Consider the following 12989-nt stretch of genomic DNA (forward strand, 5'->3'; position numbering starts at 1 on the left):
GGCCTCGGCGAGCTGGGCTGGCGCTAGCCGCCGCCCCACGTTGTCCGGTCTCGGCCATGTGGGCCTTAGGAGTCGTGCTTAGGTGCCCATACGTTGTTCAGTGCTGACGGACTGCTTGAATACTCACATCACGACGTACTTACGGTTTCAGGCGGTTATAACCGCGTGGTGACAAATGTCTGTTTGGATGATAATTAATGTCGGTCTTTACTCTGCATGTACGCCGCCGCGCCGGGCTCGGACGGCGCGGCCACTGACGTATGATACCTCGTGAATTCTAATTTATTGCTCGTTGGTGTGCTTACGGGCTTGGCTGGTATACTCTGATCAAGGCTTGTCGATCTGACACCCGGGGCGAGGTGGGCTGGTGAGCGGTAAACCGTTGTTTCAAGCTGTTCACGTCGCTGTGCTGTGCTGTTGCTGCTGATATAATCTGTTGCATGTGCACTCTGAACTGCTTCACGGCGGTGGTCAAGCTCCGGTAGGCGTAGATTAATAACAAAGTGACATACTCGTGTTAGTTAGTTCTGATGTAAGTGTAGGTACAACATGGTGATAGCGTTCGATATGTGCTGAGCGCGAGGACTGATGCGTCAAGATACTTAAACTCAGGAAGGTCGTTGGTCTGTACGAACGGGACGAAGCAAAAAACAATAGACGAAAGAGATCCAGCGAAGAGAAACCCGAGCCCCATCCAACACTTACCACCAAAACCGGCTGCGAATAATAATAGCATGCGTCCAGGACGAGACTACGCTCGCGGGCTCCGCGGCTCGTCCACATCGACCAGGATACCGCTCTCCTCTCCGACGTCCATCCCGTCCTCCTCCCGCCACTCGTCGATCAGGTCCTTCGTCTCCTGCACGAGCGCCTCGAGTGCCTCCGCGCGGCTCCACGCGCGCACAAGCCCCTCCGTCTCGAGCCCGGCCCCGTCCGACCCGAAGCTCCCCGCGCCCGAGTCGACGGACGAGAGCGGGGCGAGGGCGAGGAACGGGTAGCCGAGCATCGCCTGCGCGACGCGGATCCGCCGGAGCGTCGTGCGCACGAGCACGGGCGACTCGACCGCCGTCGCGCGCGCGAGCGCGAGCGCGGTGCGCGGCGCACCAAAGCCCGTACGCCGGCCCGAGGGCGAGAACGAGCGGCGGCCGAGCGAGCCGAACTGCTCGCCGGAGGGCGAGAGCGGGCGCACGGGCCCGAGGTGGACGATCTTGGGGCCCGACTCGCGCGCGACGCGCGTCGCGGTCGTGAGCGGGCTCGGGAGCAGGGCGTATCCGGCGAGGCGGCTGGGGCCGTCGTCGCGCCGGGGCGTCGAGGTCGGCAGGCCGAATTCGTCGAAGGAGGGCAGAGGTGCGGACTGGGCGGACGCGAAGAGGGCAGAGGAGCGGGGGGTTGCAAGCGCGCTAGGCGACTCAGCGCCCATGCTAGGTCCTAGAAAGCTCCGGCGAGGCTTGGAGAAAACGCTGGACACCGGGCGGCTGCGTGAAGGGGGGAAGCCCATAGGGGAAGGGAAACCCATAGGGGATGGGATCATAGGGCTCGCGGAACCGCTACCAGGGAAGCCACCGGTCGAAGAGAGTTCTTGGTGGAGGAGGGCGACCTTCTCTTGAGTGAAGACGCGCATTTGAATGGTAAGCGGGTTGCGCCGGAGACAGAGCCATTCGATGAAGGACCAGGTCATGTAGTCTACGATGCGTGGACGGCGTTGTCGATGAGAAGCCGGTCTGTGGACGGCGGGAGTGAGGAATGGGTTGTCATCGCTTCCAATGTTGGTGGTGCTCGCTCTGGGAGAATGAGTGGGAGAGGGCGGTTCAGAGTATCCACCTCTTCCAGGGACAGCAAAACCCGCATCTCCGTCCGCCAGAGCATCCTTGAGCGCGGTGCCGATCTGCAGCCAAACACCTGGAAGAGCCATGGATAGGTCCTGCTCGGCGCGAGTGATGATAATCTTCATAATCTGCATGGCAACGACCAGACCCATTGCCGGCTTCGCATCCACGGTTGTGATAGAGGACCGACTGTCAGTGGATTTGCGGCGATCGAGACCGGATGGGTTGGTTTTTGAATCGGGTTTTATGAAGTCCGCTCGCTGAATGACGTTGAGCACGTAGGCAAGGAGCCGCATCCACGCTCTTGAGTACACATCTCTGCGATACTTGTCTCCCCATTGAGTGTCGTTGGCCATGTCGACCGACGCCTTCATGCGCAAGACGAAGGGAAGAATAACTCCGGAGAGGAACTCGTACGTTGGTTCGCGCTTCTCGAGCTCTGCGACAACATCCGCGCCGACGGCCATGAGAGCGCGGTCGAGGAGATTGACGAGGCTGCCACGAAGCGCCAGATCCCAGATCAGGTTCTCAGAACCGGCGACCTCGCAGGTGTCCAAACCCGCAGCACAGTATTGAGTGACGAGGATACGGGCGAAGGCGGGTTGGTTGGCGAAGACGGTGTCCAAGGAGAGCTGGGCAACGACGTCGAAAACACCTGAGAAGTCGACGGCGGTAGAATAGGAGGAGATGATGGGAGCAATGTCTGTGAGGAGTGTGACGACCTCCTTGAGCTCAGGGTGTGTGGGCCGGATGAGCACCGCCCGAACGTAGTCGGCGAGGAAACTCGCGACTTCGGTAAGACTCGGGCGCGAGTCCTTGAGAACAACCTTGACCATTTCCAGGGTTCGTTGAGACGAAAGTGCGGTTAGGGATCCTCCAGCTTGCGTGAATCCGACGACGAGCTTTAGGAAGTCTAAACGCATGACCAACAGGTCAGAAGGTACCGAGGATTGCGATAAATTCGCCTGAGCAATGCCGGTCGCGGAAACGACGTTTGGACTGAGCTCATCCACTTGCGATGCCGATTCGCTTGGCTTGGGTTTGACAGTCGTGCCCTTGTTGAGGAGGATAGCGCCAAGAGCGCTGATACCGTCTCGGAGGACAGATCGCGCGGAAGCCGATGCATGGAAGAGGTGAGGGGCCATGAACATGAGGAATCGCAAGAACTGCTGTGCCCGGAGGATTGTGGGGTTGTGCGCAATGACAGTGAGGAACAGCCTGACGAGGTCGTCGAGCCCCAGGCGTTTGCTGTCGAACTCATCCGGAACGTCAACGGTGACTTGGTTCTTGTCTTGGCCGCTCCGATGTACAGAGGCGAGGAATGCCTGAGGTACCTTCTCCGCAATGGTGACCATGATAGCCTCTTGCTCTTCTACCTTCGTGAGTGCACTCAGTCCTGCGACCTCCGGATGGTTCAATGGCGCGTTGCTCTTGAGCGTGGACAGAAGAGTGAATATGTTCCGACAGAGATCTGGCCCATCGACCCCTGGAAGAGCAACCACGTTCGAAAGGATGTCGCATGTTTGGAAGATGAAGGACTCCTGGTGAAGGGCATAGAATCTGTTCACCGCGAACTCGATGATGGCTCGAATGCTCGGGTGGGAATGGGCTTCGCAATAGACTTTGAGGACGGCGGGCATGAACATGATGTAGCCTCCACCAGAGGTGAATAGACGCCTAAAGCGAGTACTTGCGACAAGGTAGTCTGGAAAGGAAATAAGAATGAGGGTCACGGAAACGAGCGCATATACTCACTGAGAATGGCCTGCGCTACAATGGCGACATCATCTCCGTGAGCGAGTACAATCCTGTTCATTCCATCCAGAAGCAGAGCCAGCTCCTCTCGGTCGTTGAGGTGCCGTGACATGGAACGGAAAGCTTGATGAAGCAGAAGCAGATGACTACGAGCAAGGGTCAACGAAAGCGCAGTGAGGGCAGGATTGGGGGGAGCATGGGGCGGGCCGTGGGCAGGAATGTAGGCAGTTAGGGGAATAGAGTGGTTGTGCATGTCGTCGAAGGAGACGGGCAACGCGAGAGGCTGAAGGTTCTTGCGGAAGACTTTCACGTCTTGGGTGTTGCGTCGGAGCATGCTCAGGAGGAACATGTTTTGCGCAGTTCGAACCATTGTTACCCACACGACCGGCGCTGGTAGAGTGGCGAAGGGGTCGTAGTTGCTCTGTAGCGACCCGGGGAACATTGGACCTGGCTGGGGAGGATCTGGCCACCAGAATGAACCAGACGGGACAAGAAGCATGTCGACCTTCGCGCGACGGATATCACGCATGGACATCTTGCTGACTTGAGAGACGAGCTTCGCGACCGTGGGGATACTATAACCGTAGCCTTGCAAAGCGCGGTTTGCGTCACCATTCTTCATACCACCCTTGAGGTATCCGACTACATGATTGAGAATGTGATGGGCGGTGCCAGGAGGTAGAACGGATTCACAGTGGAGGAAGATGCGAAGAGTCGTAATGGCGGCCATGACGTCTGACTCTTGGCCAGAGAGCTTGTTGAAAACAGCGCGAGAAAGGATCTGAGGGTCGTCGCGCATGAGATCGACAATAAGCGCCTTCGCGGTGCTCGACACAATGAAGTCGGTGTCCTTGACCATCTCCGTCAACCTCGGGAACAGCTCCACCATGGTTGACACAAAAACGGGGCGCCATTTTGCCCTGACATGGCTTCCGGCGGTGGAGTCTTTCCTCGTTAGAGGGGAGTCACGGGCTGAGAGCTTTGGAGACGGTTCAGGACTGGGGTTGGGCGAATCCAAAGGCTTCATCTCGGCTACTGTAGACCCTCCAAGGGTGTTGAGCTGTGTTGTCGGAAGTCTCGACATCGGGGTCTTGATCCATTCTGTCTTCGGGTCCATCTCGCCGCGTTCTTCAGCCCATCCAACCTCCGACAGCCGCCTCCGGAGTTCGAGTGGTAAGACATGTCCCTTCGCGTCCTTGAAGTCGTTCGGGTCTTCTTCGATCTCGAAAGCATTCGTCCCCATATCAGTAGGGACAAACGTAACGGGTGGACGCGTGAGCCTGAAAGGTCGACGGTATGTCCTATCGAGTATCACGTCTTGGGAGAGCAGCTGATACCGCCAACTCGTCATTGTCGCGATCCGAAGCACCGCTTTCCGACGGATAACAACGTCTTGGCTGGAGATGTCATTTTAGCCCGTGAAGATGAATGACAAAAGGACGATCGTCTTACCTGGAAAGGTCTTGTTTAATCAACGCCGAAAACTCTTCCGGTATCCGCTCCGCACATTGCATGACGAGGAAGCACGTCTATACCAAGTGATGAGTATGAAGCTCTTCAAATTCGAGTAGACGTACTTACCGGAGCAATCACATGAGATGCATTGCTGTATAGATAGCGATACCATAGGATTGGCCCAAGAGACATGTAATCGTGCGGTTGAAGCATTCCCGAAACAGCAACAAGCAGCTCGAGCGCCGTGCTGACCTTGCGTGTCATGAGAGAACGCAGGAGCGTCAGTCGATCCTCGAATCCGTCTTGCCCTAGGTCGGCGGAAAGACCTTTCTGGTCCGGCAATTGAGGATCCTTCGACGCCTGAACGAAAGTTGTCCTGCGCTACATAACGATGAACTTGGGTACTACAGGCAAAAACTTGAGGACATACCTTGCCGGCACCACCCAACCCGGCCTTCGCCTGCTCGTAGAACAACTCGACCCTGACAAGCGTACTGACGGCTTCGTCCTCATTCAAGCCTTCCTCAGGGTCGGTGTCCGCGTCGAACAACGCCGATGATGTCCAGTTCACAACACTTGCCAGCCACATCGCACTGCAATGCCATTCAGTAGCCGACAGAAAGGCGCATGCAGCGAGCTCACGCTTTAAGCGAACGCGTCAACAGCCGACATTCCTTGAACAACGCACAGAAAAGCAAGCGCTGAGAGCCGGGGATAAGGGTGTGTTGCTCCTGTCACGTCAATTAGCCTCGACACTTGCACATTGCTTGGCAGGATGCTCACCTTGGCTTCAAGAAGCATACCCAACTTGGCCTCTAAAGACATTGCGAACTTGGCCGCGCTATTGACCTGTTGAGAAAAAATCTACATCAGTCTGATGCAAGTAAGTGTGGTTGAAATACAAACCAGACCAGCATCTTTCGACAGTCGCACTCTCTTCATGTGCAGGACCAGCTCCACCAGGAGTGCCAGCTGCCCGTATCGCGTCGTTCCCTTCTCTACGACTGGTACTGAGCCTTGTTTGACAGGCTTGGTCGTAGGATCTGTCATTAGAGCAACAGACATCATGTCCGCACTGTGGGTCCATAGCGCAGGATAGAAACGAGCGAGGGCGTAAAGAGTACACAGCTGGTTCGCAATAGTGAGCTCCTTCGCTGATGCAGCACAAGTGAAGACAGGCTTGAAGAAAGCTTTGGGACAACTGATCGCGGCGGATTCGAGGAAGTCAGAGAGTGGAGCGCAGGGATACAAGGGAGGATCGTTGATCAGGCGCTGAGTGAAAGTGTCAAGGCCCATTCGCCCGGAAGAAAAGCTGGTCACATACGTCGCTTATGGCTGGCAGTAATGGAGGAATTAGCGAGACGCGGATGTCCTCCGGTAGCTCTTCGAGGACGGGTAAGAGCCGAAGGATGATGGCCCACTCGCCGTTCGTAATCTGATATGGTGTTCAGCTCCGAATCTGGTGAGTGTCAGAAAAGAGCTGCTCACAAAGCCTTGCATTGATGTCTCCACGCTACTTCGCCACTTCCCACCTTCCTGTAGCCAGTGGCAAAAGTACAGCATCACCCAGTCCCGGTCTCGGCTCCCGCGAATACATAAGAGCTCGAGGACGAGCCGAATGATGCTGCTTTGGATCTCGTTCACAACGGCAAAAGCGTCATCGCGCATTGCTTCGACCTCGGGGAGAATACGAGTACGGAGGAGGTGGATAATGAGGCTGGCATCCGCGTTGGTTCGACTGGGGTCCGAGGAACCGGCGAGGAGCAATGAGACAGTGGAATTGACGAAGGTCTTAAGCTTGCGGAAAGTCATGGTGGTAAGGAGTGGAGATAGCATAGTTGAATCGTCTGAAGAGGACCAGTATTTCTGGACGAAGACATGAGCCGGCGCAAGAACGATTCAAGCCAAGCAGAGTACGTACCTCTATGAGATGATGGAGCGTCCATCTCCTGGTCGCGTCTGAACCCACTTCCAAGCACCCAATTACGCTTTCCGCGACGATGATATCTCGTATGCGCTCATCACTGTCCTTCTTGGAGTGCCGAACTCCGTACTCACTTTCCAGCCCCCGTACAGTAGGAGTCCCAGCTTGTCCGTCCCGAATGTTCGTGATGAAGCCTGCAACGGTGTCCGCCTCTGCCACCGACTCCAATGATGTCCGAAGTATCGACAGCAATGAGAACAGCTCCTGAAGCAGAGTCTGCAGGATTGGCGGGGTCTCCGCTACGAAGGTCCGTTCTCGGGCGAATAGCATGGTCGATAGGTTGCCGATGATACGTAACCGAGCTCGTGAGTACACGGATGCTGCTTTACAACACCATATACACCGTCCGAGCTCCACCTGAATCGAGCAGGACGCTCAGAGGGAACGCACAAAGCCGATAGCACTAAGCACTCACCTCGCTAGTCGGTGCCTTCCATGTCCTTGTAGCGTACTCGTACGTCTCCACCGCCGTCTGCTGCTCCACCGCAACCTGTTCGTTCCCGTGCTGGCCCATAAACGGCACTAGCAGCGCCGCGAGCACCTGCGTCTCGCATGGCAGCACCTTCGGCCGGTTGATGGATGTCGACGACGTCGTGAGCACCCGCGCGATGTGCGTTACCGTCGGCGCCGACCGTCCACTCGTGCCCATCCCGAGCGACATCTGGCTTTGTGGCCGTCTGAGTCCACCGCCGGTCATCTGGCGCGAATGTCCATGCTGGCTGCCTTGGGAGGGCGTGGGCGTATATGAGCTGCTATTTGTGCTCCCGACGGACGTAGACGACGCGTTCGCCAGAAACGGGAGGTACAGTGTCGAGCCGATCGTGTTGTGTAGCATTGTCGGCTCCTTGTGATGGCTGTTGTTGCGCGTTGTGACGTCTCCAAAGCGTACGAGCATGCATGCCTTGCGGATCTCCTCCGCCAACCGATTGCCCTCGTCTGCCGCAGCGTCGCGCACCTGGTCGACGACATACCGCATGGACCGCTTCGGTCCGAAACGGGGCCCGCGAGGCGTTGATGACCTCCTTGATGAGGATAAGGACGCAGCGGTTCCTGGTGGCTCATTCGTGGGCAGAGGTGGTGGGGTTGCAGAGCGTACGGAAGAGGATGAGGGGACGACGGCGGACCGGATAGTGTCCCATCGTCTGCGGCTGGGAGAGGGCGGGATTTCACCATCGTGAGCAGCGAGGATAGTGCCACCAGCACTGAGGTTGAGCTGGGGAGGACGTTTGCCGTCTGGGCGGGCCGTCGCGGGAGTTTGGGGAGGGCGCGGGGTGGCCAGGTCTTCTTCGTCAAACAGCTCGTTCATCTCCTGCACCGGAGACTGCACCACAGGCTTCTCGGTCCATCCTGACTCCGCGTCTCCAAAAGGGTCGGTACCCGCCTCTAATTTCTCGGACAGGGAGGTGAGGTTGGAGGCCGAGGATTGCTTGCGCCAGTGGGACGTCTCATTAACAGAGGACGCGTCAGACTGCGAGCCTGACCGCGATTTTTTGAGGTTGTCGATCGAGAAGAGGCGGCGGGGTCCGGTTGGCTTCTTCGTCCCAGAGGACATGACTAAGGGGGACCAAGTACATCAGCACGAGAGACGTTGAACAAGCTGATATGGTGCTCGTTGTGCCCACAAGCACGTGGGCAGCAGTACAATAGCAACGAGGGGGGGTAGAGGACGCCACAGATGGGTCTCAAGAAATGCTCACTTGAGGTAGAAGACTCGTAACCGACGTCCACCCAGGTTCAGCCGAGAACACGAGAGATGCCTGTGTGACGTCTGAGTCTTCCTAATTCAAACGGAGAAGAAATGAATCGGCTCAAGTGTGGCAAGAGTGCCGACGAAGATGGGAGAAGAAGAGGACAGGCCAACCCTTGGGACCAAGTGTGTTCAAGCATAGCCGATCGGCGTGAAGCTGCGCGTAGGAAAAAGACGCCTGACGACGGGTTGACGCCCATAAAGCTTATTGCATGCATAAGTAAGATATCAGCTGCATATGTTGGCGACATATGTACTCTATACTGTATGTCCATTGCCTCAGCATGTAAGTGCGTCAAACTCATACATTGACGACATGCACGGATCAGGTCCGTGAAGCTTTGAAGAACAGCTCGCGGTTTATCCTAGGGCTGAGCTACTGCAGGTCAGGCATCCGACGCACGACCTTGCCCTCGTTCTTCGCGTGTACCCTGAGCTCCTCCAGGATCGTCGACTCAGCCCACCGTGCCGGTGGTGCCTTCTTTCCCGTCGCCCAGTAGTAAATGTCCCAGTCCGGTTCGTCCATAAGCTGTCCAAGAGCTTCATGTCAGCCTCTCATCGCGAGCCCACCATGCAACCATGCAAGCCTCCTGGCCTTCCACCGTATTTCCCCGACCCCCTGACTGTCCCACACACCCCCCACCACCCAGAACAAGAGAAACGTGCACTCACGCGATCGAACTCCTTCAGCTCCCCCTCGCCCATCCCGCCCAGCCGCTCCCGCGCAAACGTGCTCAGCAGCAAGTCGCTCTCGAGCGTCCCCCGCTTCCGGCTCTGGTACACCAGCCGCGCCCGCATCTGCTCCACGGGCTCGCCCGGGCGGTCGAGGCGCGCGGGCCGCGGCGCGTTCGCCGGCGACGTCGTCTTCTCGACGTGCTCGGGGGTGTTCGGGAGCAGCCACGGGTCCGCGCGGCGCGGCGCGGTCGTCGAGAGCGCGCGGTGCGACGGGCGGACGAGGCGGCGTGCAGCCAGACGGAGCATTGTCGCGGTGCGGGTGGGGACGGGGATGTTTTTGTGTGTGGAGGTGGAAGCGGAGTGAGGTCAAGGAACGGACGCGCCTTGGGTCGGACTTCGGAGCTCGGTCTGCCGCTGGCACCGACGATGACGACGATCTGGGATCGCAAACGCAGAACGCTCGTGAACTCCGTCGCAAGCGTCCCGAGTACCGACGGAGCACCTACCCCGCATACCTATCCCCTCTGGGCAGGGAATGTGGCCGCAGTAGGGATCTGCTCGAACGAGCAATAGTGCAAACTCAAAGCTGACCGAGAGACTAGGGTAGTATTACGAGTAGCCTATCTCACATAGACAGAGAGAGCAATGAGCACGACGGACGGACGCAGACGGGACGAGAGGGCGGGTGGATCAGCTTCAGAGTACAGGGGGCCTATATCTTATACGGGGCGCGTAACGTGTACGAAGAGGAGGGCAAAATCAGGAAAGACGACGGCGTAACATGTCATGTACAAGTGTCATGTGTAGCGGCAGTGGGGGTTATACATGCAGAATGAAGGAGAAGGCAGTTAAAGGTGAAGAGCCCGGAACTAGTAGCAGGGCAACGAAGCAAAAGAATAGATAGAGAGAAGGGAAGGGACGGCACAAACGGCTGACAAACGAGCGATGGGGAACCTTCATGGAGGGAGGGTGGATATTCCGGCGAGGTGCGGTGGAATCGGCGAGGATCGCGAGGGCCGAGGCGTTGAGGATAGAGGCAAGGAGCGAACAACGGTGGGATGAGAGAAGAACAAACGGAACCTTGCATAAAACAACATGGGGTGTCTGAAGTATGCTGCAGCCTGTGGTCCGGGAGTGCGTGGCGTATCGTATGCGTCGTCGCCGTCTTGGCTCGATGTTGATTTTGTGACTTCCACCTCCTCTTTCCGCACGGCCGCCTCCTGCCCTGTTAGCCTCTGCCACCTCACCACCGCTTCCGCCCGCCCCTCCCCAACCCCGCGGCGCGCTGGCGCTGGACCGCGTTCGTTGCTCCACCTACCCCCACACCGGACGGCTTGACGTTCTCCGGTGGGCTCCGCGACCCATCGCATCGGTCGTCCGACGGCCCATAAGGATCTGATAAAGTCCATGTATATCCACACAGCAGTCCGTCGCAACAACCACCGCACCAGGGGAGGAAGGGGCAAGAGACGTCTGTGACATGACGACGTAGAGATAGGGAGTAGGTACTGACGATGCGGTCCTCAGCCCATCTTGTTCGCATCCTTCTTCTTCTGTTTGCGAGGAGGTGTGACCGGTCGACCCATGTTTACACCGCCGTAAGGATACTTTGCCTTCTTCTCCGCGGGTTTCAAAATCTACAGGCTATAATCAACAAGAGGTCTTCAGGCTAACACAAGCCCAAGACGTACTTGGAATGAGCACAAGAGCGTCTCGTCGACACTCATCATTGCACCAGCATTGTCGAACTCTCCACAGTAGTTCGGTGCGGAGAACAATGTCACCAGGTGGCGCTTCGCGAAGAACTCGTACCCGTCCTCGACGACCTACATAGTCGAGACGAAAGCGTCAGAACATCGCGCCCTTCAATAGAATGTCACGAGGGTATTTCCATACCTGATGTGCGCGACAAATTAGGTCCATGTCGTGCTTCTGCAGGAACCTCGACACCACGTCCGGCCCGAACGTAAACGAGACGCCTCGGTCGTTCTCAGACCAGCCGGTGATGTCCTTGTCCGGGTCGGACCACAGAAGATCGCAGAGCAAGCCTGCACGTCGCGTGCACATCAGCATTCCGCAACAGATCGCGAGCATTCAGCAGGCGCACCAGTATCCGGAACATCCGTCGGCCGCATGACTCTCCTTATTTGCTCCATCGACTGCAGATCAGGTGAAAGCCCGCCGTGCATTGTGAAGATCTTTTCATCGATGATGGCGGCGATGGGTAAGCAGTTGAAGCAGTCTGTGAACGTCTTCCATAGCTTGATGTTGTAACGGCGCTTGCCTGCCGTCGCGCGACGTCGTCGGATGACAGCGGGGCGGGGGGCGGCAAGTTAGCGCGGTGATGTTCGGCCGGATGTGGAAAACGCGCGGGGCGTCGTCGTCGAAACCGCGTGCGCAGGGAGCAACGGAGGGTATGACGGGGGTGCAGAGGGTGAAAAGGCACCAACAACATGAGCGTTCGCGCGGACAGGAATGAGTCATAGCTTCCAAATACGCACATTCGTCGTAAAAACCGTAGATTCGGTTGATGCTCGCGCACTCGTGGTTTCCGCGGAGAACAAAGAAGTTCTCAGGGTATTTGATCTTGTACGCCAGGAGCAGACAGATCGTCTCGAGCGACTGCTTGCCACGGTCTACGTAGTCGCCAAGGAAGAGGTAGTTGGCCTCTGGGGGGAAGCCGCCGTACTCGAACAGCCGGAGGAGATCGTAGTATTGTCCGTGAATGTCGCCTACGCAAACATGAGCACAGGCAAGGGGCGGGGAGTAGAGGAACGGGGGGTGGCGCCGTGGTCGCTCGAGAAAGGCAAACATACCGCATATCTTGATGGGGGCCTCGAGCTCGAGGAGGATAGGTTGGTTGATGAAGATCTCGCGCGCCTTGGTGCACAAGTACTTGATCTCGTACTCCTGCAGTTGCACGGGCTTTCCGGGGCGGTTTCCGCGCACTGAGCGCCGTCAGCGTCGGACAGCGGGAGCAGCGGGGCCGTCCAATTCCAGCGCCGGCGCGCTGGCGGAGGAGGCCGTCACTCACCTTCGAGCAGGCGGTCAATGACCGAGTCGAGGTCAATCTCCGTGGTCGAGTCCGCCATTTCTATGAATTATAGGGCGGGCGGGTCGTGAAGCGGGTCGTGAGGAAGATGCGTGGGTGACGGTCGTGCGAGAACAAGGGCGATTTGGCGCTTTTCCTCGCGGTTTTTCAGGGCGAGGCGACCTCCCAGGACGCGGCGAAGGCGGGGGGAGATGGTGGTGAGGACGTCGACGAGCGTGTGCGAGGTGTCAGCCGGCTGAAGGAGAAAAATTGGCAAGGGATGGACACGGCGGAAGATAACGAGCGTTCGGATGATGCTGAGTCGGCCAATCCCTCGTGGGCTGCGCGCCACGAGCGGAGTCGGTCGGGCTTTCAACGCTTCCCGCCTCCCAGTTGGCGCTTCAGCCCGGCCCAACTTCCCACTTCGCTCTAGATGTCTTTTATACATGGACTGCAAGCTGGGGATTCGCCTTGGCCTCGCCATTGTAGATGCCCCCAACGCCCATCGCACAATTT

At 57.7% G+C, this 12989-nt stretch overlaps 3 protein-coding genes across 3 annotated transcripts; all 3 read right to left on the reverse strand.

Moving 5' to 3' along the window:
- Window positions 1–751: 751 nt before the first annotated feature.
- BXZ73DRAFT_41814 (uncharacterized protein) lies at window positions 752–7855 on the reverse strand (the record flags this gene model as incomplete). Its single annotated transcript, XM_048018845.1, has 12 exons — window positions 752–3531; window positions 3582–4978; window positions 5034–5110; window positions 5163–5417; window positions 5467–5629; window positions 5679–5767; window positions 5820–5885; window positions 5943–6308; window positions 6361–6471; window positions 6525–6902; window positions 6958–7377; window positions 7436–7855. The coding sequence occupies 12 exons, from the start codon at window positions 7853–7855 to the stop codon at window positions 752–754; spliced, it is 6522 nt and encodes a 2173-aa protein (XP_047881265.1).
- A 1288-nt stretch (window positions 7856–9143) lies between these two features.
- On the reverse strand, window positions 9144–9748 carry BXZ73DRAFT_98175 (DUF339-domain-containing protein; the record flags this gene model as incomplete). Its single annotated transcript, XM_048027615.1, has 2 exons — window positions 9144–9296; window positions 9440–9748. The coding sequence occupies 2 exons, from the start codon at window positions 9746–9748 to the stop codon at window positions 9144–9146; spliced, it is 462 nt and encodes a 153-aa protein (XP_047881266.1).
- Window positions 9749–10965: 1217 nt separating this feature from the next.
- On the reverse strand, window positions 10966–12534 carry BXZ73DRAFT_41917 (protein phosphatase type 1; the record flags this gene model as incomplete). The annotated part of the gene is made up of 7 exons (XM_048018862.1): window positions 10966–11079; window positions 11134–11268; window positions 11339–11490; window positions 11550–11726; window positions 11944–12174; window positions 12259–12390; window positions 12477–12534. The coding sequence occupies 7 exons, from the start codon at window positions 12532–12534 to the stop codon at window positions 10966–10968; spliced, it is 999 nt and encodes a 332-aa protein (XP_047881267.1).
- Window positions 12535–12989: the final 455 nt, after the last annotated feature.

The sequence above is a fragment of the Epithele typhae genome (genome assembly GCF_022376455.1).
Source record: "Epithele typhae strain CBS 203.58 chromosome Unknown BXZ73scaffold_6, whole genome shotgun sequence".
Taxonomy (NCBI): domain Eukaryota; kingdom Fungi; phylum Basidiomycota; class Agaricomycetes; order Polyporales; family Epitheliaceae; genus Epithele; species Epithele typhae.